The sequence below is a fragment of the Thunnus albacares genome, chromosome 10 (assembly GCF_914725855.1).
Source record: "Thunnus albacares chromosome 10, fThuAlb1.1, whole genome shotgun sequence".
In the NCBI taxonomy this organism is placed as follows: Eukaryota; Metazoa; Chordata; class Actinopteri; order Scombriformes; family Scombridae; genus Thunnus; species Thunnus albacares.
The window spans coordinates 23,662,403-23,688,796 of record NC_058115.1 but is presented as its reverse complement, the minus strand read 5'-3'; the positions used below and the strand labels follow the sequence as shown (position 1 = coordinate 23,688,796).

General features: G+C 38.7%; 2 protein-coding genes across 5 annotated transcripts; both read left to right on the top strand.

The window, feature by feature from the left end:
• The first annotated feature begins 544 nt into the window (after positions 1-544).
• gsr (glutathione reductase) lies at positions 545-11,488 on the top strand. Of its 3 annotated transcripts, XM_044364018.1 has the most exons (13): positions 545-969; positions 1,381-1,552; positions 2,601-2,627; positions 2,740-2,828; positions 4,137-4,206; positions 4,398-4,545; positions 4,713-4,767; positions 4,846-4,945; positions 5,071-5,325; positions 8,020-8,131; positions 9,103-9,234; positions 9,414-9,547; positions 10,830-11,488. In XM_044364018.1, the coding sequence occupies exons 1-13, from the start codon at positions 920-922 to the stop codon at positions 10,977-10,979; spliced, it is 1,494 nt and encodes a 497-aa protein (XP_044219953.1). In that variant the 5' UTR covers positions 545-919; the 3' UTR covers positions 10,980-11,488. The 3 variants fall into 3 exon arrangements, with proteins under 3 accessions (XP_044219953.1, XP_044219952.1, XP_044219954.1); XM_044364017.1 differs by lacking the exon at positions 545-969 and having other exon boundaries at positions 1,216-1,552; XM_044364019.1 differs by lacking the exon at positions 545-969 and having other exon boundaries at positions 1,476-1,544.
• Positions 11,489-12,905: 1,417 nt separating this feature from the next.
• Positions 12,906-25,048, top strand: slc30a9 (solute carrier family 30 member 9). Of its 2 annotated transcripts, none has more exons than XM_044363997.1 (19): positions 12,906-13,012; positions 13,432-13,581; positions 14,736-14,921; positions 15,071-15,085; positions 15,204-15,251; positions 15,435-15,534; positions 15,798-15,890; positions 16,033-16,115; positions 16,642-16,700; positions 17,253-17,320; positions 19,095-19,253; positions 19,593-19,728; positions 19,825-19,864; positions 19,957-20,028; positions 20,674-20,781; positions 21,117-21,282; positions 21,802-21,931; positions 23,156-23,269; positions 23,456-25,048. In XM_044363997.1, exons 2-19 carry the CDS (start codon positions 13,461-13,463, stop codon positions 23,498-23,500), a joined length of 1,743 nt encoding a protein of 580 aa, XP_044219932.1. In that variant the 5' UTR covers positions 12,906-13,012; positions 13,432-13,460; the 3' UTR covers positions 23,501-25,048. The 2 variants fall into 2 exon arrangements, with proteins under 2 accessions (XP_044219932.1, XP_044219931.1); XM_044363996.1 differs by having other exon boundaries at positions 15,068-15,085.
• Positions 25,049-26,394: the final 1,346 nt, after the last annotated feature.

Below are 26,394 nucleotides of genomic sequence, written 5' to 3'. Positions count from 1 at the left end.
AATACATGATCATAGAAGCAATAAGAATGTCAATCAAATAAAATTATAAAACACTACACAAAATAAATAGATTATAATAAAACTGTAAAATATAAATAAAATCAAATAGAATAAAATAAATAATGATGATTATAGATAAATGAAAAGTATAATAATAAAACCATACAATTATGAACGTAAAGCCAGGCTGACGGATTTAGATATTGTCCTTTATGCTGCTGCGAGAGTGAAGGATTATTTTGAAAGTTGTGACCGGATGTTCATATTTTTATTTTGTTTTTTTCTTGACAGCTGGCGAACTGTGCGTAGCATAGCTGCTATTCTTAAAGAAACACCACGCAAACATCTGACATGTCCTTAGCGATATATTTTCCTAGGATGGCAAAGTTATGACCCGCCCTCCTCTGCCTCTGATTGGCTGACCGTGATATTCTTACCAATCACACTCCTCACGCCTAAACCTAACCAACGAAGGCAACGAGTACTAGCCAATCAGAGGCAGAGTAGGGCGGTTCATGTCTTCGCCATCCTAGGAAAACAATGGCGACATTTCCCAATACCGTTGACGTTAAAATCTAAACCTGCCTACAAAAAAAATCACGTAAACACTTTTTGATTGGTTAGTTCCGTTTACCCACGCCCATGACAGACAGCATTATATTTATTAATTTTTAACGCGTCGGTACCCTTTTATCTTTTTAATCGTTGAAGGCAACCGTTTCTTTTACAGACAGATGCGTTATAAATGGGTTTGTATTACTGTGGGTTCACTCAGTGACACAGGAAGTGCTTTAAAGCTTTTATATTTGATGTGACAAAGTCAGGCCTCCACCAGCTGACAGTCACCAGAGAGAGAAAGAGATAAACAACCGCACATGGTGGATACTTCTTATTAAAATGCCCTGAAGCCAACAAAATCATGCTGTTTGTAAAAGTGTGCAGACTACTTCGCACTGTGTCACTGCCAAGGTGAGTAATATGTTAGATACTGGGCAAGGCTGTTACTCTGCTTAATTGTCGTAAAGTTTTCTTTAATTATATGACTTCTATCTAAAATCCTAAATGCTCAGATGCCTTCAGTCTTTCCCAGTTTAATTCTTGTTGCAGAATTTGCTCTGATTTAAAGCTGTTGTTGTAACCCCCTGTAGCTCATGTGAGGATCACCATGACTATTGTGACAACTGTTTCTGGGATTTACACACCATTGTTGTAATTCATAATGACACAGCAGTGGCTTTCACTTTGACCCTCCCATTCCCCCGTTTGTCCGACACATACGCCTGCGAGCTTCCTGGTTATGGCAATATTAAACCGGCTAACCCGGACTAGAGCTCCCTGCCTCTTCATCCTCCGAAAGCAGCTTTTCTCGTCTTTTCGCAGACACGGAGTGATACGCCGCAGCATGGCCTCAGACCCGACGGCAGCAGACACAACCCGGTTCGACTTTCTGGTGATCGGCGGCGGGTCTGGAGGTCTAGCCGGCGCTCGGAGGGCGGCGGAGCTCGGCGCAGCGACCGCCGTGATCGAGAGTCACAAACTCGGAGGTACCTGCGTGAGTAAAAAAAAAAAAAAAACAGAAAAACAAAACACTGCCATCCATCCTCTCTGCAACTTTTACACACGCACGTTAGTTACCAGGTTCACTGCGAAGCCTCCGGACTCCTTTTGTGGAAGTTTTTTTTTTTTTGTTGTGTGCAACAAACATGGTGGGTTTGTTTGAAGTTTGAAGCGTCCCAGCTCATAAGCACTCCTCTAGCCATGGGGCATACTAACCCAATTTAAAAGACATCAGATACAGTCTTAACATTTCTAGTATTGATGAGGATCCCCTTATTAACTAAAAAAAACAAAAAACAGATGCAGACAATAGAAAGTGTTGAGACAAATGTGGTATTCGGTATGTGCACAAGGGCTGCAATGTGAAGAAGAGGCTTCATAAAGCTATAGTTTATATTATTGCAGGGCTATTATATTTGAAGGCATTATAGTGTATATAGGTGTTCATATTATTGTGTCCACCCATTACAATCACTTTTCTTTAGCCGATCTAAGAGACGGGAAGCTGTTTATTGATATTGCTGCAGATTTGTCTTTCACCACTTTAACCACAGACACTGATTGCATCAAGCCAAGACAGTTTGCCAAACTAATCAAATTTAGTTAAAATAAGGAAATAAACTCTCATAATCTGATTATATTTTTATATATGAACCATTATGACAAGGAGTTCAACAGAAAACTTTGATAAGAAGTTCATATTAATATTAACATTAATCGACTTTAAGTAGTATCATATCATGATGGTATGGTTTTACTATATTATTGTTGTTGGTGTCCAAATTAATGATTCCAAGAAGAGCATGATTAAAAACTAACAAAAATAGTTATTGAAGGTTTTCTTTAACATGTTTGAAGAGTTTTGTTTGACATTAAGCAACAAGGAGTTCGCATACATTCATTATATTGTGATATACTGTATGTATATCTTGAACTGCAATGATCTCTCATCTAGGAAGACAAAGTAATCATATTTTTTCAGAAAAGAAAGTTTTCTTGCATGCTATTTATATCTTATTTTGCTTTCTTTGCATGTTTCCCAGGTCAATGTCGGCTGTGTCCCAAAGAAGGTACAGTTTTCTTTCCACTCTTGTTGTAATAAGTTTTAACAGCATAACCATTTGTTAATGTGCACAAAAGTTTACTAAATGTCAATTCTTCTTCCTTTATCTCTCTTCACAGGTTATGTGGAATGCAGCGGTTCATGCCGAGTATCTCCATGATCACAGTGACTACGGCTTTGACATTGAAAACGTTCGTTTCAGTTGGGAGTAAGTTATCTCTCGGTGTCTTATTTCACTTTTTTTGTGCAACCTCACTGCGCTCCACTGACACCTGTTATGTCTGTTCCTGAAAAAAAAACAATGTCCCTTTTCACAGAAACAACTTCCTTGTCTGTTAGGTCTCTTTACTGCTTCACTTTAGCCCACATCTCTATCTCTGTGCACAACATGGTTAAGTAAAGGCGATTGTGAAAGATAGAGGGTAGGAAGGAGTGGCCACAGAATGAGGAAATAACAGTCAAGGATACAAAACATTAACCTAAAATAGGGTTTGGCTTTATTCTAAAGTAAACCTGTATAAAATTATCCAACTGTCTACATACTTCTGTATTGTAAGTGTATCATCAGTGTTTTACAATCTAAAGCTATTTTCATGAAACCACGTAAAAAATGATGTTATTTCTACTTTTGTTGCAACCTTTGAGGTTGTTGTGTTGGATTGCGTTGTTTGTTTCATGTTTCTGTCATTTTGGACTTTCCAGCAGTAGAATTTACAATCCAATGTCAGTAGATTGATGTGGTTTTCATACTATTTTACTCATAAATAAGATGATAATAATGTGTAAGACGCATTATTAGTGGAATATCAAATAACAGCATAAGGAAATACTCTTATAGTTTCTACTTCATCCAAATAAAGTCATCAGATTTCTGTGAATGATAACAGAAGTATCAGTTGTAACAAGTAAAACAAGTGTTTATGCCAATGTATTGTTTACAAAAGCAGGAAGGGCTTTGCCTGCCTGGATCATATCTGTAACTCAGCCCCAGCAGACAGGAGCAGTCTTGTGAACAGGCAGTTGCACGTTTGAATCCCAGGACCAGGCATGAAATTCTGGGAAATTGAAAATGTGAAACCTGCTTATTCCCTCCAAATGTGTGAATTTGTATAGTGGAGCTGCTGGGAGACACACGGCTGAATGCTTCACTACATGATGGAAGTGTGTAGACAGTTGGACACTGAAGCTTTTTATGTCAAATTTAATTCTGACATCATTGCTAAATGTATTTTTTTACTCCAATAATAGTAGTTTAGGAATTAATGTTCACAAATATGCTCAGATGTAGGCTGAAAATTCAAAAGTACTGTACTGCCGGGGTGAATCTGTGTTTTGGAGCCTTTATTTAAGTGAAGTTTTATGTTCTATTTTTCAATGTTTTGTTTGTTTCTTTTACTCATAGAAGCGTATGAGTGTTAATGCATCCTGTGAACATAGTTGAGTAGCAAGCTTTACTTAAATAAATAAGGGTAAAACAAACATACCTCTTATCTATGATCATATCCTGTATTTCCAGAACTCTCAAGGCCAAAAGGGATGCTTATGTTAGTCACCTAAATCGCGTTTATCGCAACAATCTTGACAAGGTAAGTACAAATCCATAGTACCTTTTTATTATTAATTCAAAGTGTCAGGTTTCATTTACATATCTCACTTCATGTCTGTCAAGTTGGTTCTAAGCATCCTCACGGTTTCAAGAACTGTTTAACTTGTTTAATTTGTTTATATTATTTCATATGAAGAAAACTTATTGCTAATGGCATATGTTCCCTTATAGGCTAAAATCCAAACTATTCTAGGTCATGCCAGGTTTACAAGTGATCCTGAGCCGACTGTGGAGGTCAATGGGAGAAAATACACGGCACCTCACATCCTCATCGCCACCGGAGGGCAGCCTTCTGTCTTGAGTGATACTGAAGTTCCAGGTAGGATATTGAATGATACTGTACTTAGGTTTTACTTGGAAAAGGCAACCGTCTTTGCGTGGAGCTCTGTTTTACCCCAGTAACTGGTTTTATTATAGTTATCAAAAAAGAGTACTAATACAAAAGGAAACAATCGTGCAAAATATTCTGTTTATCAATCATTTCAGGGGCAGGTCTGGGCATCACCAGCGATGGCTTCTTTGAACTTGAAAGCCTTCCGAAGTAAGTAATCTCTTAAGTGTTTATTGGAAATCATGTTGAAAACCATTCCTATAATCAACACTTTTGTTTTCCCGACAGGCGCAGCGTCATTGTGGGTGCTGGTTATATTGCAGTGGAGATGGCAGGCATCCTTTCCACCCTGGGATCCAAAACATCCCTTGTAATTCGACAAGCAGGAGTAAGAAGAAAATACGTAGAACCACAAGGCCTTCTTTGACGATGAAATACATTAACACAGATTTTAAGAAATGTGCAGTAATGAAATACGTGTGTCTCCATGTACTCTCATATTCTTCTCTGTAGGTTTTGAGGAACTTTGACAGCTTCGTAAGCACAAACTGTACCAAAGAACTGCAAAACTCCGGTGTAGATTTGTGGAAGAACTCTCAGGTGAAGTCTGTCAGTAAAACAGACAGAGGTCTGGAGGTGACGCTTGTTACCAAAGATCCAGAGAAGAAAAACGAGGAGGAGAAGATCAGTACGATCCAGGAGGTGGACTGTCTTCTCTGGGCCATCGGCAGACGGCCCAATACTTCTGGACTAAACATCGGCGAGATGGTAACAGTCTGCTGTGCTCTTAAAAGGTCTCTTTATGGTGTTTACTGTAAACTGGATGCTGAAATGTACAAAGGCAACAACAGATCATTCGAAAAAGCTCAGTTGAAAAATAGGCAGATGTTCCAAGACAGACAAAATCATTAAAAACCTTCACTGTGCTCATTGAGGGGTGTTGTTTTGAAGCTGGAAAAGGTTCGCAAGACAACACATACATCCATGAAACAGTAAAAAGTAATAGTTCATCTAAAATAGTTGACTCACCTTGCCTGTTTCATTATCCTCAAACATTTAAAAATGTTTGTTTCTTCAACACATATGATTTTGTTTTCTGCTGTGTAAAAACAGCTTTGTGAAAGAAGTACATCCAGTAACACAATATTGGATGAAAAAAGGTTTCATAATCAAACACTTTTTAGATAAAAAGAACCCAAAAATAAACCAGACATAGGGTCATCTTAGGTAAAGGATGGAAGATAATCAGGGAACAAGACAGGACAGATATCATGTGACAGCCGTTGTTATGTTGTTTGTATTTAGTGGTGAAGAGTGAAATGTTGGCACCCGTGAAATGCTTGTTAGCTCAGGCTGAACAAGCAAATTAATAGCGGATTAAAAGGGCAGTTAAGTCTGGGTTAGGTAGTAAGCCACAGAGAGAAGAGGGATATCAGGTTGTCCAATGAAGGATAGAGTCACAGTTTTTCAAGTCTGTCTTTAAACAACAGTCAGGAGACCAAATGGACACTGATAGAGGTTTTCCTCGCTGTAATTATTCCTCCTGTTCATACTGGCTATTAAAAGATCCCCTTCAAATGCACTTTAAATGTAAGTGATGGGGGGCCAAAATCCACATTTTTGTGCAAAAATGCATTTAAAAGTTTATCTGAAGCTTATATGAGGCTTCAGTAGTCTGAGTTAGTCATATCAAGTGGATATCTGCCACATTTACAGTCTTTTTAGCATCAGATTCCCTCCTTGTGTTAAGTAGTATAGTAACAAAGAGGGACTTTGGCACTAAAAAGGCTGTAATGTTGAAAGATATCTACTTGATTTGACTCATTTAGATGACTGAAGCTTCATATTAGCTTCGGATAAACTTTTAAATACATTTTTGCACAGAAGGAGGACTGTGGATTTTGTCCCCATCACTTACATTGTAAGTGCGTCATGAAGGGATCTTCTTATGGTCAGTACGAACAGGAGGAATGATTATGGCACATTCAAATCACTCTACCTAATTAATACCACCTACTCTGATTTGTGAAAGAGAATATGACCACAAGGTCCAACATGTCCATTGGCCCGGGACCAGTAGAAGTTTATTCAGGGCAAGTTCATTGACGGGTCAGTGACTGCCAATCAGAGTCATGGGTATACAGTTTAGGACGAGGGGAGGACATTTCTCTTCATCTGATAACGTTAAAAGTAAAGTTAGGCTTTGCTGTCAGCTTCCTGACTCGTTTTGAAAAAGAGAGAGAGCAAGAGAGAGAGAGCAAAGCAGTGAATGAGAGAAATAAAACTGTTATTTTCACAGCGCTTACGTTCTAAAGCACAAATAAATAACCATCAAACTCAACAGATGATTTACTGCGGAGACAGACGCTCTTAGTTTCTGTTACATTTTCCTTCTCTGCATTTTTCCTTTTTTTTATTCATTCATTTTAGTTCAGCTCCGTGTCTGTGGCGGACAGGTGGCTCACAGAAGCAGACAGAAGGAGCTTATAGTGAACACACACACACACACACACACACACACACACACACACACACACTCAAACAAACGCCATTATGTTCTTTCTCTCACTGTTCTTAACGAGTACATTTCTGCAGATCTCTGAGCATCGTCTCAGTTCTTGACACAAGAGTTTATTATTAGTCATTAATGCTCACTGAAATGTTTTTATCATAAATTCTGGTCTCTTCTCCCTTTGTGTTTCATACTTTCTGGCTTTACACAAAATATGGAGAAACCTACATTTATACGCCATTCATTGACTGATTTACTGACAATATGTGCCTAATTTAATAATTTGCATAATTGTATGATATAGCAACATTACACATCCTAACTAACTAAAGCTAACTAAAGGAAAACAACCAAATCTATACTTTGTATACAATTAATAAATCACCGAAATTATGGAGAAAAAGAGTTATTTTCATATTTTGGCTGCCGGGCCAGTGAAAATATACAAGTGGACAGTAAAACTTGGACACTGGAGTGACCTTTCATAGCAGCACTCAGGGAACCATGAAGCTATATTTGGAAAACACAAAACTTAATCACACTTTTCATTGAACACTTGGTTCCCTCTGCTCTGTGTATTCTGAGTTATATTAAGAGCCTCTGCTGTAGGATGAGTCATTGTTGTTTCTTGCTATGGACAGAAAACAAAATTTTCCAGCTCAGTTGCTTACTCCTTAATTAACTTTCTGTTATAAACGTACACTGTTTGCAACTCAGCAGCTTGTGTATAATAAATGAGAGCAGAAACAGTCGTATCATATCTTTCCTCATAACTGTTGTGCATCTCATCCCAAAACTTTTATCTGTGGCAATGTTGTTTGTTTTATTTGTGTTATGTTGCAAAGCCTATAGACTGTAAACTTCATAGTGGATGAGGGATACTCTTTAGGGCCTCTCTTTGTGATAATGTAGCTAATCTACAATAACAATATAATCTCTGTGTTTGTCAGGGTGTGATTACAGATGACAGGGGTCATATTGTGGTGGATGAGTTCCAAAACACCAGTCGACCAGGGATCTACGCAGTTGGAGATGTTTGTGGCAAAGCTCTTCTCACACCTGGTAGGAAGTGGCACTAATAACACAAATCATTTTTACTGATATTGCTTAAAAACTATAGTGATGCTTATGTTAGAGCCTGGCTAATGTGGACATTTGAAAGCTGAAGCTGTTTTTTAATAGACTGAAATGCCAGATATGAAATGTATCTCAGTATTATTTTATTATTGGTTGTGGGTGAAAAATGTGTTTATGGTTGCATTCACAAGAGGCATTTTTTAACATAAAATGATATGTCACTGTGTTTCGATAGGTAACAGTGTTCTGTAAAATGTCCTATAGAGGCAAGACTCTCTGGAAATACAATAATCACATTTAAACACTGCTAGCAGCCACAAATAACTGCACCAAGATTGCCAGAAAATGCCTCTCCCAAGCAAATTCTGGTATGGTTTTGCATGTTTGAAGACAGGCCAGTGATAATTACAGGAAAAACATGTTTTTGTAAACAAAACAATGATATTTGCATTAGCTCTGGTCTGGCATTAAGATAAGAAAACTGTTACAGCCTCTGTCCAATAAATTAGCTACCTTTTTAGTGTTTGTGTGCTCTGTTTGCAAGCCATTGGCAGTAATTTGGCAGTTTGAACCTGAACAAACAAAAGACAGCTTCTCAGCTGCGGTTCAGGTCCAACAAGATAAACTGCTGGTGTGTTTGAACCAACCAAAGACAAAGAAAACTTACTGACCAATTTTACCTCTAGATCACATCTAAGAAATCCATTCAAATGAAATCTGTATAGGTTGGTAAATCAAACAGTTACTTGTCTGTTTTAGTGATCTTAAAAGGTGAGCAGTGTGAATTGCTAAATCATTGAAGTATTTCCTGCACAATTCTCTCACAGAACAGACATCCAACTCTGTTTTATAGCTACAATAATACGGCTTTGTGCTTGTTTTCTGGTTTGAGAATGTGAATAACATTTATTATTATTCAGAGTTGTGCTCTGATGATGTGTTGTATGTTGGGGTAGTTGCCATTGCTGCAGGCAGAAAGCTGGCACACAGACTGTTTGAGGGCAAGAAGGATTCCAAGTTGGACTACTCGTCTATTCCCACAGTGGTGTTCAGCCACCCACCCATTGGTACAGTGGGCCTCACAGAAGGTGAGTACGCCTTTACCAGAGATGTCCTCAGGTGAGCAGCGTCCTGAATTGCCCATAAATTCCAATGCTGGGAGCTGCAAATATGTTCTTGTGGTCCAACATCCACTTTATTACACTTATCTACAGGTATTATTCTCAGTAAATTAACAAGAACTCTTATTCTTAACTTTGGTTCACAGAGGAGGCCATTAAATATAAAGGAAAGGAGAATGTGAAGATCTACAAGACCTCTTTCACTCCAATGTATCACGCCATCACTAGCAGGAAGAGTCAGTGCATCATGAAGCTGGTGTGTGTGGGCAAGGAGGAGACGGTAGGAGTCATTTGTTTACCAAATAAACGCTACTTGCTGCAAGAGATTATTATCAAAACTCTACAGAAACCTTTCTGTTTAAAACTTTTCTCACAAATTTATCAGTTTTTCCCTACAACTAGTCATTTTAAATTCAAAATTACAATGCTTTATTGCTTGCATTATTTCTTGAGATACACAGAACTTGGATGCATATCTGTTTGGAAGATAATGAAGATCCCAAAACCTGCTTTGAAACTTTTATGTTGTACTGCTGAATTTGAACATAATCAGAAAAGTCCACCCTAAACCATGCTCAACATGAATGTGTAAATGAAAATAACAGCCATCCATTAAGTTGCATTTTAATTTTAAATGTTAGGTTTTTGTGCTGTTCCCTTTAGAACTAAAATGCAGCTGCTCCTGTCTAGACTCGCCATTTGGCATCGATACTGTAACCAATACTGAAAGAAATCCATCATAAAAAACACAAAGAGAAGTTTCCCAAGTCTGGAATGTAATTCACCCACTGGATGCCTCACATTTTGAGTATGGGGTGTGACTCTTGTTATCGCTTTTGTTCTTACAGTGTACACCTTTGTTTTCCTCGACCTTTACATGACATATAAGCCACAACATGTTCTCACCAAGTCAGTGCAGATTCTCGGAAGTCATTCTTGGAAATGACGCAGGTTTAGGATTTCAATCACAGGAGAGCATTACATATTGATAAGTAATGTCAGCGTATCTAAGGGTTGAGTAACTTTAAAGGCCCCGAAAGCCTGTTTTCTCAATCAACTTCTTACTATGAGCGATGATTAGTTGTTTAACTTTAGAGATTTTATGTATTTGTCTGTGCTCTTCTCACTGGTTTGGAGTGGGTAAGACTCAGAAAAAGGTGATGTCACATGTTTTTTGTGCACCAATCATAATTCAGAAACATTTAAATTATAGCGTGATGACAGTTGTGAGGTTGTTTGCAGGCCACTGTCAATCAAATCTGATCAGATCACACACAAAAAGTCCTGATAAAGTGAAGATGAGTTTTTGAGTGTTAATCTCTTAATAAAAATAACTAACAGTGTATTTTTCTGAACTTTAACTTTGATTGCTGCACTTTTAGGAATGAATATTTAATGTGAGAGAGAAATAATTAAGATTTGAAATTAAGTTTTCAGGAACTGTAAGATCATTACTGCCTGAAGTAAAGCCATAATAAGTTTGACATCATCCTTATTTTTGACTCGTGTGCATCAGCTACTGCATTGATTTTTCAAATACTGAATTGTCTGTTTTTCCCCAGGTGGTGGGCCTGCACATGCAGGGCCTGGGCTGTGACGAGATGCTGCAGGGCTTCGCCGTGGCCATCAAGATGGGTGCAACCAAATCAGACTTTGACAAGACTATTGCGATTCACCCCACCTCATCTGAGGAGTTCGTCACCATGCGTTAATGCAAACGCAAACGGCCACCTTGCTTCCCTATACGACCAGTAACCCAGACAAGCATACCAGGACAGGGTCACCACACCATACTACTACTCTCGCATCAGCTTGACGACTTGCTTTATAAATCTACCTACATGCTTCCATTTTCTCTCATTTAAGTGACCTTATTTGTGCGCAGTGTTTAATTTTTCTAATTTTTACCTAAACGGACCAAGACCGAGTTCTGGCCTTCTTAAACTGTACTGTTGGTCTTGATTATTGATTGAATATTCTGGATTCCATTTTAATGATTGTGAAATGGAAGTGATGGATCTGCAGGTATTGTTGTCAAGTGATTGCACGGGATGTCAAATGACCTCTCTCCTAGTGTATGTGTTTGATTTGTCAGTCATTTGTAAGATGGATATTACAAACACTGCTGCTCCTTAAGGCACCTATTTACTACCAATGCAAGGTCATAACATATCTAATGTACTGTTATAAAGAATCAATAAACTTGCAGGTTTTTTCATAAGTGTTGTGATTCTTTCCTGTGTGTAACACCCTTCTCTCATGGTGCCCTGCCCTCTCTGTGGGTTGGCCAATGAATGAAGTACTTCTCATATTTGGACAGAGGGAGCTGTATTCCTGAAAGTAACACCATATTTCATCACTGGTAATATTCTCCACCTCAACCATCTACAAAACACCAAAATGCTGCTTACATTTTTATGAATCAGTAATAAAGCTCCAATATCTAAAGTAAAATTTGGTGACAATGCAAGACTTGTACCAATGTAGAGTACTTTTATATTGTGGTATTGCCACATTTATTAAAGTAAATGAATACTTCTTGCACAACTGACAAATAGTAGTGTGACAAAATAGCCTGATATCTTAAATAACTTATGATATTAAAATATAAGGTGAGATAATAAAAAAAAGTAGCAAAAAGCAGAGGTGGAAGAAGTTTCAGATCCTTTACTTAAATAAAAGTACCAATACAGCGATGTAAAAATACTCCATTACAAGTAAAAGTCCTGCATGAAAAATCCTACTTAAGTATTAGCAGTAAAATGTACTTAAAGTATTAAAGTAAAAGTAGTGGTTTGGTCCCTCTGACTGATATATTATTATATATGACATCATTAGATTATTAATACTGAAGCATCAGTGTTTAAGCAGCATGTTACTGTTGTAGCTGCTGGAGGTGGAGCTAGTTTGAACTCCTTTATGTACAGTTATCTAGTTTAGTCCAGTGTTTCCCAACCTAGGGGTCGCCCCTCCAAAGGGTCACCAGATAAATCAGAGGGGTCGTGAGATGATTAACGGGAGAGGAAAGAAGAAAAGACAAAGTTCTGATACACAAATCTGTTTTGAGTTTTTGGACTTTTCTCTAATCTTTGATTTTTGATGAAATATTGGATCATTTGAACATTTATTGAAATTAAACCATGTAAGAAGTTTAGAGGGGAAAATCACAACTTGGTGGAGCTGTTAACAACAACATAGACATCTGAAATGTGACCTCGACTACACACTGCTTTTTGTAAGACGTCAAAAGCCAAAAATGTTGGAAACCACTGGTTTCATCTTTAACTATGTGTTTTATTTTAAAAGCTTGTTATATTATCCATTGTGTCAAATCTTGAAAAGTAACTAAAGCTGTGAAATAAATGTAGTGGAGCAGGAAGTGCAATATTTCCCTCAGAAATGTAGTGGAGTGGAAGTATAACATAGCGTGAAAAAGAAATACTTAAGTAAAGAGTAAAAATTATAATTAAATATAGTTCTTGAGTAAATATACTTGGTTAGTTTCCAAAACTGGCAAAAAAGAAGAAAGAAAAAAATGACCTTGCCTTGAGTTTTAATGAGTATCGCGATAACAGGTGACATGAAACTTAAATCAATTGCATTCTCGCGAGAACATCAACAGCGTCGCTTCGTGTGTGTCATAGGTCACGTGTGTGTGTTTGGTTTGTAGCAGCGTTACCAACAGTCTTGTCATAGATTCTCAAAATGGAAACAGATTATGCAGAACAACCCTAACCATAGAAAGGTATGACTTTTCTGAATCACCTCATCTAGATGTACTAACTAGTCAGCTGTGGTTGTTTTTGAGTCAATTAAAATGTTATACAGCACTTGTTACTGACGGCGGCTAATAGCTTACGGTACAAGCTAGTTAGGTTAGCTAAGTTTGTGGCTCTATAGCCTCCGGGATCGGTAGCACCGTCAGTGCTATTAGCCGGCCGGCAAAGGCATTAGTTGACTAGCTGAGTGATTATTAATGACAATAATTTAGTTAGGCACCGGTGTCGGCCGTGTGGAACATCTGAGTGCGTTTGCAGCCAAATTAACGCCACTTCTTGGCTTCAGGACTCGGCGTTTAATCTGTCTGAATGGGGTGAAGTTAAGTTGTCAAGCAGGCTGCTAACATTAACAGTGACCGGGGGATTTGTCTGTGACTCCGTACAGCAAGCTCCTGCACGTCAGTACCAGCGAGGATGTTCCCCAGCCTGGCCCACAGACCCTGGCATGTCTTCTGCAGGGTCTCCTTGCAACGCAGGGCGTCCCTGTCCCAGCGGCCCCCGAGGTTCCCCCAGCTGTGTCCCCAGCTGTGCCACGGTGAGGAGGCTCATTTCCGAGCGACCAGATGTTAGCTTCAGCATTTTCTTTCTCTTGAGTACTGGTGTTGATATGCTATGCCAGATAACCTAAAAACAATCAAACTCTTGGAAGGGAGGCCTCACAATGTTTCAAGTTTGTCTTAAAACAAGTCAGGTGCCCAAATGAAGATTAAAATAGGTTTTTCTTGCGATAATCACTCCTCCTGATCATACTGGCCATTCATTCATCATCTTTTTGTCTTCTCTCTACTATGGTTTTGCATCTTTTGTCCTCTTGTCTTAACTTTATCTTAATTTTGTCTTACTGTTGTTATATTGCTTTCTGAGTATTCTGCTTTTGTTTTATCTGTCAAAGCAAGTAAACTCTGTTTTTAAAGGTGCTATGTAAATAAAGTTATTATTATGCACTTACAATATAATGGATGGGGGACAAAATCCACAGTCAAAGTTTATCTGAAGCTAATATGAAGCTTCGTCAAATCAAGTAGAAATCTTTCAACGTTACAGTCTTTTTAGTGCCAAAGTTCCTCTTTTTGTTACTATACTTCCACCGCAGCTCAACAGGGAAACACTGTCTGAGGAAACACAAAGAGGGAATTTGATGCTAAAAAGACTGTAAATGTGGCAGATATCCACTTGATGCGACTAACTCAGACTGCCGAAGCCTCATATAAGCTTCAGATAAACTTTTAAATGCATTTTTGTACAAAATGACCATGTGGACACACTGTGGATTTTGGCCCCAATCACTCACAGTGAAAGCACTTTTGAAGGGGATCTTTTAATAGCCAGTATGAAGAGGAGGAATGATTACAGCGAGGAAAACCTCTTTCAGTGTCCATATGGGCACCTGACTGTTGTTTTAAGACAGACTTGAATTATGAACCCATCCTTCAATACACATTTCTCCTCTGTGTCGGGAGAGGGGGCTCCTCCTCTGACAGAGAGGACAGACTGCTCCTTTCGACTTTTATTTTGTTGCATTATCCATCACATCTGTTGTATTCATAATATTTTCATATTTTATATTTGAGTGCATATAATTTAGCCTTTAATTGCATTTGTTTCTTTTACCTTTGTTTTTGTATTTTGAGTTATGTCGGGTGGTTACTGTGGCATTTTAATTTCCCTCTATCTCATTTTGTTGGACAGGTTGGCAAAGTGGAAGCATACATAGCTTGTGGTTCAGCCTTCCAGACTGCCGTGTTGCTTCTCTAGGGCTGGGCAAGGTGCAGTACTACTCTACCTCTGGAGACAGTAAAGATGGTCCCCCAAAATCTGCATCAGGTGATGCTCCTGTGGCAGAAAAGGTGTTGGCCGCTGCTGGAAAAGCTACAGGTAACAGATTTTTATGTTTGCCTGCTGAAGAAGTGGTTCAATTGTTTGTCTGTCTTGCATTTGGCATTTTGTACACAGTTATTACCTGTTTTCCCTTTAATGCTAAAACTGTTTGTTTGTTTTTAATGGCATACCTGGAACAAAAGAAGCAGAGGACAGTTCTGGTAAGTTGAGTTTTTCTCTTTTTTGGGGGCAAAAATTCAAATCTCTCCCATTACGAGTTTTGCTTTTAAGTAACTTTTATCAACTACTAGTATCTAATTGAAACGGCTGCTTTCACAGGTTCGACAGTTAAGGGGCTGACTAAAGCTGAGACAATTCAAGTGAAAGGTAACGGTGAACAACATTTTCACACACATCACATGAAACCGATGTAGTGTAAAGTCTTGATATCTTACTCACAGAATAGTTTTCCTTTGATAGTTAATCAAGAAACGACACCAGTAGGGAATATAGGATTTGAACTGACAATGACAACACTGTGTAATATATTTCCCTCTGCTACATGTTCAGTCCGAGCTGTCCTGAAGAAAAGGGAATATGGATCCAAGTATACTAAGAACAACTTTATTACTGCTGTGAGAGCCATGAATGAGTTCTGCCTCAAACCAAGGTAAGTCATGTGCCCTTAAACATTCTGTGTTTTGTCTAATTTATTTAATATATACAACTACTTGTATGTTTTCAGTGCCAAAGTATTCTGTGCAGCTGGCTCAGCGCTACTGTAGCTGGCAGACCACAACCACAGCACAAATTCCTTTCAGTTAATAAGTAAACATGCTGTTGCGATTAGTTAATATAAGACTGCCTGACATCATTTAACGCAGGTGTTCATACATTTTCCTCTTCGTCTCGCCCCCCTCTCTCTAATCACAGTGATCTGGAACAACTTCGAAAGATCAGAAGACGCAGCCCCCACGACGACACAGAGGCTTTCACTGTGTTTTTGCGGTCAGACGTGGAGGCCAAGTTAGTTTTACATCCCTCTGCTTGACACACAACTTTATATGTCTCCTGTTAAACTGTAGCACAAATCACATCGTTATTTTCATTGTTATGAATGCTGCTCTTAACTTTTCTCGATCTGTTTACTTCTCTCTGTGAACATTAGAGCTCTGGATGTGTGGGGAAGTCATGAAGCTCTAGCCAGAGAGAGAAAACTCAGGAAAGAGGTGGAGAGAGAGTACCAAGAGAGTAGGTTTTTATTTTTCCTTGTCTGCATATGCATTTTTTGCATATGATTATATATTAATATATTTGATACTATGCTTTAAGTTTCATCTTAATGCACTTTTTTATTTGATTGTACTCAGAACCGAGACAAATTCACATTTTGGAGCTTGCAGAAACTCATTCATAAGCTTACGTGATTGTTTCTTAGCTGATATTAATTTGACACTGACATTTTCTTTATGTCAGTCTCTTGTAGGGCCGCAACTAACCAGTATTTTCATTTCATTCATATTCTCTTGATTAATCATTTGGACTATAAAATATCCAAAAAATTGTGAAAAATGTCTCCCAAAGCCCATGGTGATATTATGATCGATGGAGACCGAAGAAAACAGAAAATATAAATATGTATTATATTATATTCATTCAAGAGGCTGGAACCTCTTCTTCTTTAGAAAAAATAATCGATTATCAAAATAGTTGATGATGAATTTTCTGTCGATCAACTAACCGTTGCAGCTCTAATCTCTCGTTTGTTCACCTCCAGATATTTTTCGGAATCAACAGTTGTTGAAAGAATACAAAGACTTTTGGGGAAATACTAAGGTGCGTACTTTTCTTTAATATTTTATCATTATGTCCAAAATCCTTTTTATTTGTGAAAGAAAAATCAATGTGTATGGTCTCACCGTGCCCAAATTGCTCTTATAGCATCCAGTGGTGTTTGCGTGACCTTTGTCTCTTTTACTAAGGTCATTGAATCTATATGACAATGTCATTATCTGTTGTCATTCATGCAGTCCCCCCCTCTTTAACTGTACGATGCTGATGTTATTGTACTGCTCTGTACTTCTCTGGTATGTCATGGTATATTCTATACTCCACTGGCTTGTTTTGTCAGAGTCTCGCCTGCATGCTTCATCAGATAACTATATAAGTTCGTTAATGACAACAAGGCAGGAAATTCACACCATGTGTATATTTTGTCTAAGGTCGGTTGCTAAATGACTCAATTTTACCAGAATCAATACGTGATAATCAAATATTAGCAAACCGCAAGCCACTGCACCGACTGACAGATACTCTTCTTCTTTTTTTATTAACTGCTGCTAATGGCACATTGCAGACAATTCACATCTTTTTCTTTGTTTCATAAAGCCTCGATCAGGCAAGAGGACAACATTTCTGGAAGGGCCAGGAAAGGTGGTCATGGTCGCTATTTGCATGTGAGTTTTCATACTCTCGCCAGTCTCCCTTCTTGCTGCTGAATGCTTTTTGGTTTTGCTTTGAAATCTTTTTTTTTTTAAATGACTTTACTGAGCTGTAGCACACACGATAGGAGGTATTGGAACTATCAGTCTGTCCTCAGCAGGGTTACTACATACAGTATGCAGGAAATGAATGCAACTTAAAAAGCTTGAAAGCAGAATCAAAATCTTGATTGGATAAAGTTTGTTGCCGAAACACATACTAACCGTTTGTTATAAAGAAATATTTTGCACTGTAGAATTTTGACTCGTTACTGCTAGCATGCGTCATATCGACACCGACTAGTAAATTTGAATAGCATGGGAACCTTGTTCTCACATGAGCTCCAGTGGCCTATTTGATTAGGATGATTGTGTTAGAGGACATGTGCAGTCACATGAACAGCAAACTGTTTCTTTCAGACGCACGGGACTCAATTACTTAAGTGAATATTGCAGGAGAGGTCCGGTCTGGGTGTAAATCTGAGTGTGATTCAGAAGCATCATAACATAAAAGATGGAAGATTTTTGCACTGAACAGAAAATAGTTTGTCTGCTACAGCATACACATCTGCTCTGAAAATCATGTGTCCTGTGTTCTCCATGAGAAAAAAGAAAGCAAAAGGGCTAAAATGTAGATTCAATATTTTTTGGTTTCATGATGGCTCCCCCTACTCTTCTATTAATTTGATAGAATACTGTTTGTCATCCGTCTACATAGATGGAGAACTTCCTCTTGTGTTTGCTACCCAACACAAGCGCCACAGACTCTATACAACAACTCACATTAGCTTTACTGCTGCAGTCTCCTCCTTATCTAACTCGTGCCTCGTGTCCAAATAAACAATCACTGGGAAAAGTGCAGACTAGATAGCTAATGAGTTGCTCCGCTGCAAAATATTAAACATGTCATGTATCTGTAAATGTCACCAGTCTGGTCAGATGCTGGTCTGGTCCGCTACCACTGCTAACAGCACGCCGTCTGCTCATGACATGTACAGTACTGTGCAAAGATTTTAGACACTAAAAGTACAGTGAGGATGCTTTCATCAGTTAACTTCATACAAAGTTCAGTAAACAGAAGAAACCTAAATTTAATCAATATTTGATGTTAGTAGCTTTGCCTTTAAAACAGCAGCAGTTCTCCTTGGTACGGTTTTTCAAGGTACTTGGCAGGTCGGTTGTTCCTGCATCTTGGAGAACTTCCCGTAGTTCTTATGTGGATTTAAGTGTCTCAGTTGATTCTGTCTCTACATGTAATCCCAGACTGACTCGATGATGTTGAGATCAGGGCTCTGTGGGGGCCAAACCGTCTGTTGCTGGACTCTTTGTTCTCCTAAAATTTTTTGCACAGTACTGTAGCTACAGCGCAAGTTTGTTTGCTTTGTCTCTTGTTCCTTACAGTGAAACACTGGCACTCTGGCAGCCCGCCAGATGCCCCAAAGACCATTTTCTAACTTTATAATAATAAAAAAACAGTTCTAACTGCAAAAAGGGTTGATCAGATGTTATTTCAGTTGAACTTTTAAGTAACCAAAAATGGGATTAATTGTATGTTGTTAATTCAGTTGGCTTCAAACTATGGGAAACTTAAACATCCAGCCAAATTTGCTTTTGACGTCCAGCACCAGCAACCTGATAAATCTGTAAACCACCTCAATCAGAGCTACTGTTAATCATTAAATAATCTTTCCAAGATAAATTGTTACATTACCCTGTGACTGTTTCATCCGCTGGTTTTCTTTGTCTGCAGCAATGGGCTGAATTTCTTTTTCAAGCTCCTGGCTTGGGTCTACACTGGATCAGCCAGCATGTTCTCCGAGGCCATCCACTCTCTGGCCGACACCTGCAATCAGGCCCTGCTTGCTCTGGGAATCAGCCAGTCAGTCCGCAACCCCGACCCTGGGCACCCGTAAGCACCACGCCTATACTATAATACACGAAGAAAGATGATGAGAGGAAGTTGAGTCTTCCCCAAAGAATCTTAGTCCATCGCAGCACCAAAGAGTAGAAGTAAAGAGTAAAAATAGATTTATAGAAATGAATATGCAACATTGAATGCTGCCACAACACCATGACAAGACAAAAACATCAGGCAGAAGATACAGATCTACAACTTTGCTGATGTAACTTCTAATCATGTGCAAACGGTATATGTGAGAGAATCAGGGTGTACAAGTGTGTGTGTATAATTTAGTAAACAATGTTCACCTAAATAGCAGCTTTAATGAAGACCTTCTGTCTTTTTCAGGTATGGCTTCTCCAACATGCGCTACATCGCCTCCCTCATCAGCGGCGTGGGCATTTTTATGATGGGAGCAGGCCTGTCCTGGTATCATGGCATTATGGGTTTGCTGCACCCAGAGCCCATTGAATCTTTGTTATGGGTGAGTGTCTGTATTTAACTCTTACTTGTTATACAAGACATAAAAAATGATAATAATGATCCATCAACTAGCTTGTTGTACAATTCTCTGTTACAGGCCTACTGTATTTTGGCAGGTTCTCTGGTATCTGAAGGAGGTCGGTTACAATATCGAAATAATGCATATTGGATGACATTTTGATGTTGTGCAATTTGTACTTAAACATCTATTTCTGTTTTCTTTTCTCAGCCACATTACTTGTAGCCGTCAATGAGATAAAGAAGAGTGCCCAGCTGCAAGGAGTCTCTTTTTATGAGTACGGTATGTACAACAGAAATATTTTAGTCTATGTTTTTGTGTAGTAAGTGTTTTGGAATCAATATCCCCCCCTGACATTACAATGCACCAGTAGTGATCAGCAATTTACTTACACTGTACTGCTGTTCTCCAAGCCAACAACATACCCTGTTTAGTGACTGTTTCCTACCCTTAAATAGCCACTGAGGTGCTGCTGCTGTATGATCTGTAGTGATGCGTGTTTCCAGTAAATGTCCACATTTATTATACAGTCCTTCACAGCTTATCAATGCTGTTCCAGGATTGTCCACTATGTATAAACACAAAATAATTAGGCAAAATAAACTGGTTGTAAAGTGGTGTAAACATGAATAACAAATTCAACTCTTAGAGAGAGAAGTGTTTCAGTGTGTGTGTTTAGATCTGGGCAGACGTGAGGTCGGGCTTGAATACACAGACCATCAGTTTAATATGGATGAAATTCACCTCTGGAGTTAAATGAAAACCAGCTGTTTTCTGTCACTGTGGACAGACAGTTTCATTCAGATGAAGTTGATTTGCATGTTGTGGAGGAAAGAAGACACATTTCTGACAACAAATGTAAATGTTTTCTGGTCAAATCCCAAATTTGTGTAACGTGGGTACAAACTGCTTGTTTTACACGTGCAGTGATGCAGAGTCGAGACCCCAGCACTAATGTCGTACTGCTGGAGGATGCTGCTGCTGTACTTGGAGTAATTATGGCTGCCAGCTGCATGGGGCTTACCTCACTGACAGGTAAGCAAAAATACAGACACTCATCACTGAAAAACAAGACTAGTGATGTGTCCCAGTCCCTGTACTACATACTAATGGTGTATCCATCAGTCTGTAGTTACATTAGCACTTGTTCCAAGTCATGGAGTTATAAAGTTCAGATTTTTATTGCTTCATTATGTGATCTTCTTCATCTCTACTATGATTTATTATTCTTCTGTTCATACGCCAAATGACAAATTGATAAGCAACTGCCTGTCTAGTAAACTTTGGCAATGAGCCAAATGTAAAACTATCCTTTTTATATTTTTAAAATCTCAGTTTCTTTTCTTCTGTCCGTCTCTGTGTTGTCCCAGGTAACCCGTACTATGACAGTCTGGGCTCCCTGGGCGTGGGCACGTTGCTGGGCACCGTCTCAGCCTTCCTCATTTACACAAACACAGAGGCCCTGCTGGGACGCTCTATACAGGCCGAACGTGTTCAGAAGCTCACAGAGTTCCTGGAGAGCGACCCTGCTGTAAGGTCAGCGAACGCACAGACACGCACGTTCACACGCATACGCCTACGTGGCCGTTAAAACGTGAACCAGGTCTCGATGTGAGGTCTGTAATCATTCACATTAAGCCAAATAATCAGAATCCACCACCGAGTGAGCAAGACCATGAGACTTTATGGGTTCACTAATGTTAATGGACAACATTCAGGCTTATAAATAGACCATGTGGTATTTATTGGTCTTTACATGAACCTTTCTTGATGGCCAGCTGTACACAGAGCAAAGTATTGTGAAAACATGGAAGTGTGAGTAAGAAACCCTGCTTTAATTAGGGTTAGGGTTATTATAAGGTAATTAAAATTGTAGGTATTGTAACCTCTTTCATTGTACATTTTATTCTTCACAAGTTTTATCAACACAAACTTCTGTCATTCTTAACTTTTTTTTTTAGCAGAAATCAACTGTCTCTATAAGTTAAAGTTGGATCATTTTTCTACCTGCCTGTCCTGGAGATTCCCTGATATGCTTTGTCTTATTCTGTGCAGGGCCATCCATGACGTGAAGGCCACTGATTTGGGTCTGAGTAAAGTGCGCTTCAAGGCTGAAGTTGACTTCGATGGTCGAGTGGTGACACGGTCTTATCTGGAAAAACAAGACATTGACCAAATTCTCAATGTAAGTTTTTTTCTTCTACTTTGGTATAAATATTTTATACACCGTCAAAAACAGCACTTTTCTTTATCTCTTTCTTTAATATTACCACGTGATTTAAATATTACATCTGTACTATTTACTGTGATGTACGGCAGCCAATAAATGTCTTTTATAAGGATTTGAACTACATTATGAATCTTTCTGACAGCTTTTTTTACCGTCAACTCATTGCTAAAGACATGAACAATAATGCCAAACCAAAGTCAGTGTCATTAAATTAAATTGTTTGTAAATTGTTTATGTCATCATGATAGTTGTATGTTGAGAGTGAACAAAATGTCATAATTTACCTATAAATATTACTTTTGACCATATAGATTTTTATGATTGAAGGAAGTACTGCTGCACAACAGTACTCACTGTAGTTAACACAGTATCTTGTAATAACTTAAACTGACTGTTATCGTCTCATTTTAGGTATAATAATTATTTAAAGGGTTGGTTCACAATTTTTTAAGTCTTAAAACAATAATTAGGTGCCTGTATGAAGATTGAAACAGGTTTTGCTTGCTGTAATTATTCCTCTTGTTTATAATGGACATTTAAAGATCCCTTCCTAATGTGAGAGATGGGGGACAAAATCCACAGTCCTTATTTTAGAACATATTCCAGCTCAACAAGGAAACACTGTCCATGGAAACAAAAAGAGGAACTTATTACTAAAAAGACTTTATTTGACTAACTCTGACTCATATCATCTTCAGATAAACTCATGGATCCATTTTTGTGCAAAACAAGGACTGTGGATTTTGTCCCCAATCACTTACATTCAGAGAGAATTAGGAAGTGATCTTCTGCTGGTCAGTATGAACAGCAGGAATGATTACATCAAGTAAAACCTGTTTCAATGTTCATATGGACACCTGACTTTTGTTTTAAGACAGACTTGAAAAATTTTGAACCTATCCTTAAAGTAACGCACAGGCATGTTTTGTTGAAATCTATGGTACTCTTAAGAGCAGCCACATTTAAAACATTCATGGATTTTTGTGTAATGCATCATCGTTATCATCATTACATCACTTTTTTCCAATTGAGGCCTGCTCACTTCAAACTAATAACCACATTAAAAAAAACACAAATACAGAAATCTCTCATGTGAAATAACCTGAACTGTTGCATCCAGATGGCTGAGATATATTTTTTTACTGATAAAGCTCGGTGTGCGCTCTCTTGTCTCTGCAGGACATTCAGCAGGTGAAGACCCCCGAGGAGCTGGAGAACTTTATGCTGAAACATGGAGAGAACATCATTGACACCCTGGGGGCTGAGGTGGACCGCTTGGAGAAAGAACTCAAGGTATTAAAACATCAAAATAGACCCTTTCTACTTTCTAGTTGTCCAGCTGTTACCACACTACAGCTGAAACTGAAACTGTCTTTTTTTTAGTACTTCAGTATGTTTTTCTTGTGTTTATTTATCATAAAGAATTTTATAAGCAGGGATTTGTATTTAAACCCTGTTTTTTTTTTTTTTCTGCCACAGCAACGTAACCCAGAGGTTCGTCACGTGGACTTGGAGATACTATAATACCTGCTGGGTCTCTGCTGAAGGAAACACCCGGCTGTAACAAGTCTACGAGAAGAAAAGGTGAAAGGATGGCCAAGCCTGCCTCCGCTATCTGCCTCCCATTCTGACCACCACAAAACAAACCTCCGTCTCTACCCGAGTCATCAAGTCTTATTGTAGAATAGCCCAAATCCATATACAAGGACAATGTTGGGGCAATATTTGTGCTTTGTTTGAGTTGCTTGAACTTCGTCGTGAATTAGTGGTACCGAGACTTCACACTTTAATGTGAGTTTCTGGTAAAAAAAGACTGTCATTAATCCTTGAATTTCAAGTTGAATCCTGTTGCAGTTCAAACACAGGTATGACAGTTTAGTCTGGTTTTTGGCTTGTATTCATTCCTCCATGTGTTTGGGTTTGGTTGAAATTATGACTCTTTCAAAAAATCAAGAACAGGACCAGTATCAGTTAACAGACTTGTACTTAACTTTAATGTTATGCTTGAACCACAGTGATAGTGTTTCCTTCATTAGTACAAAGGAAACCTGAGAACTACATATTCAAACAAGACTTATTTAATTGCTAGAACATATATTCGTTTTTTCTTTCTTTTAATGTAAAAACTGAGGAACTGAAGATGGTACAACGCCGCTAAAGAAGACAGAATTTGTGATGAATAGATTTTTATTGAGAATATTGGAAAAAAACGCAAAAATATGTTAAGACTTTTCATTTGATTTATAAGATAGAGTGAACTTATGTTGAAGAGAGTAGTACTTAATGAGCATCAGCTTATGCAAAAGCATAATAGAAAACAGGTTGTTACAACATTAACAAATGTATTAATTAACCATTTATTAGGGATGTTAATCTTTACAGAAGGTTAAATGATAAAACACCGTTCCAAGCCAAGACATGACATTGTAGGCAGTGGCATCTCTCTCTTTGCCGGTTCCAAAATTTCTTTTTACTCTCAAATTTTAGGTTTAGTAACTTCATCTCGTGAGGTTGGCAGCTGACTGCCAACAGATGACTGATTGTACTGTTCCAAAGATGAAACACTGGGGAGGGATGAAAATGTCCTCGCCCCTTTTCCCACCCAGTGTGAATAAGTTCTCCGTGATGACACAGTGCGTCAGACGAATGGACGAGCTCTGTATCGTTCAGGTTTCATCTAGTGTTAATGGCCGTAAACATGGAAATGTCGTTGTTTTAATAACTCAAAATGTAACCCTGTGTACAGTATGTGTACCAATTATCAAGATCTCCTACTATAAAACATACATCGACTGTGTTTTTACTTTGAACTCTGTATTTACTGTCACAGCACACAGTTACAGCTGCAGCATGGGACACACCTGCTCGCTAACCAAGTTAACCCTCTTATTCTGCTTCAGGAGGTGGGTGGGCCAGATTAATTTCATCTGTGTTGGGAGGGTGAATATATATATTTTTGAAGGTGTTAATAGTGTAATATTTCCCTTTGGTTATTATGATGTTGCCACTGCTGAAGGAGTTGGAATAAATTTGAAATAATTTATTAAATTATTTTGCTTTCCTTTTCTGTCATGGATGTGGATTTCTTTCCTTTGTTCATGTTATGTGACAGCACTGCTTTATATATATATATGTATATTATATATGCTTTATATCATACACAGTATATATTATGTGATTACATTAATATGGAACACATTATTGGCTGGTCTCATCACCTTCATAACATGTTATAGTATTTTGAAATACCTTTACGCACATTACGCACATAAACGCATCTGAACAGTGAAGAGGTGAATTTTCCAGCCTTGGTGTCGGAGAGGAGGCCTGTTTCCTGTTTAAAGCTCAGATGGTTGACTGGAATGTAAACCCAAGTCCATTAGATGGTGCAGTTGTAGGGATGAGAGAGAGAAGGAAAGGAGGGAGGGGGGGGCACTAGCCTGTGCGCTGACGTCAATAAAAACAGTCATTTCCAACCAGTCTGCGCATTGACCGACCATTCAAAACATTACGCACAGCATCGCGGCTGGACCACACTAGACTACTCGACTGAAATAATTTTTCGCCAAGCCCGGAGAGCGGGGAGAAAATGCGGACAAACTCCATTGCAGGTTTTTGACCATTGAATGTTGTCTTCACATTTTGGGTGTTGCGCGCATATCAGTGTCATGTCTCGTCATGCCATTCCCAAGTCAGTTGTGCCAGTGCCACTGCCCATCTTGTTTCCTTTCATGTCTCCCCTCCTCAGGTAAAGGTTCGCTTGTGTGCACGTTGATTAAAAAAAAAAAAAAAAAAAAAAAAAACAACAACCAGATCATCTGTCTGATTTGGCTTTTTATTATAAAGAAAACATGCGTCGAGGCGCGCCTGTCACGTCTGGAGATCAACCAAACACATCTTCAATCCTTCCGCAGCCTTCTGCACATCACATCGTTGTTTTCACGATCATTAATCGGTTTGTTTGTTAGAGCGACTTTAAGAAATGTGGCGTTTTTTGTTGTATTTTTCGATGCATCCTTTTTTTTTTTTCTCCAATATTTTCGTCTCCAGGAGCCCACAGATGGGGGCGCAGTAAACCTGCACAGTTGGGCTCTCAGATTTTCATGCAACCTCCCCTCCATCATCACAAGCCTGTGGTTGCAAAACCCCCAAACCCCATTACTCTTCGTTGTGCTATTGAATTGAAGAAAGGAGATTCTGTGCAGCAATGTAATCACCTCCCATTGCCCATACATGACCTAACCTCATCAACCTTTTTTGCGTTTATACGCCTCGTGTGTGTGTTGGTGTGTCTGTGTATGTGTTAGTGTGTTTGTGTATGTGTATGTGTGTGTGTGTGTGTGTGTCTCCCCCGTCCCCCGCCCTCCCTCCCTCCCTACAATAATAATCGATTTGGTTGCTGTTTCAATAGGTGCAGG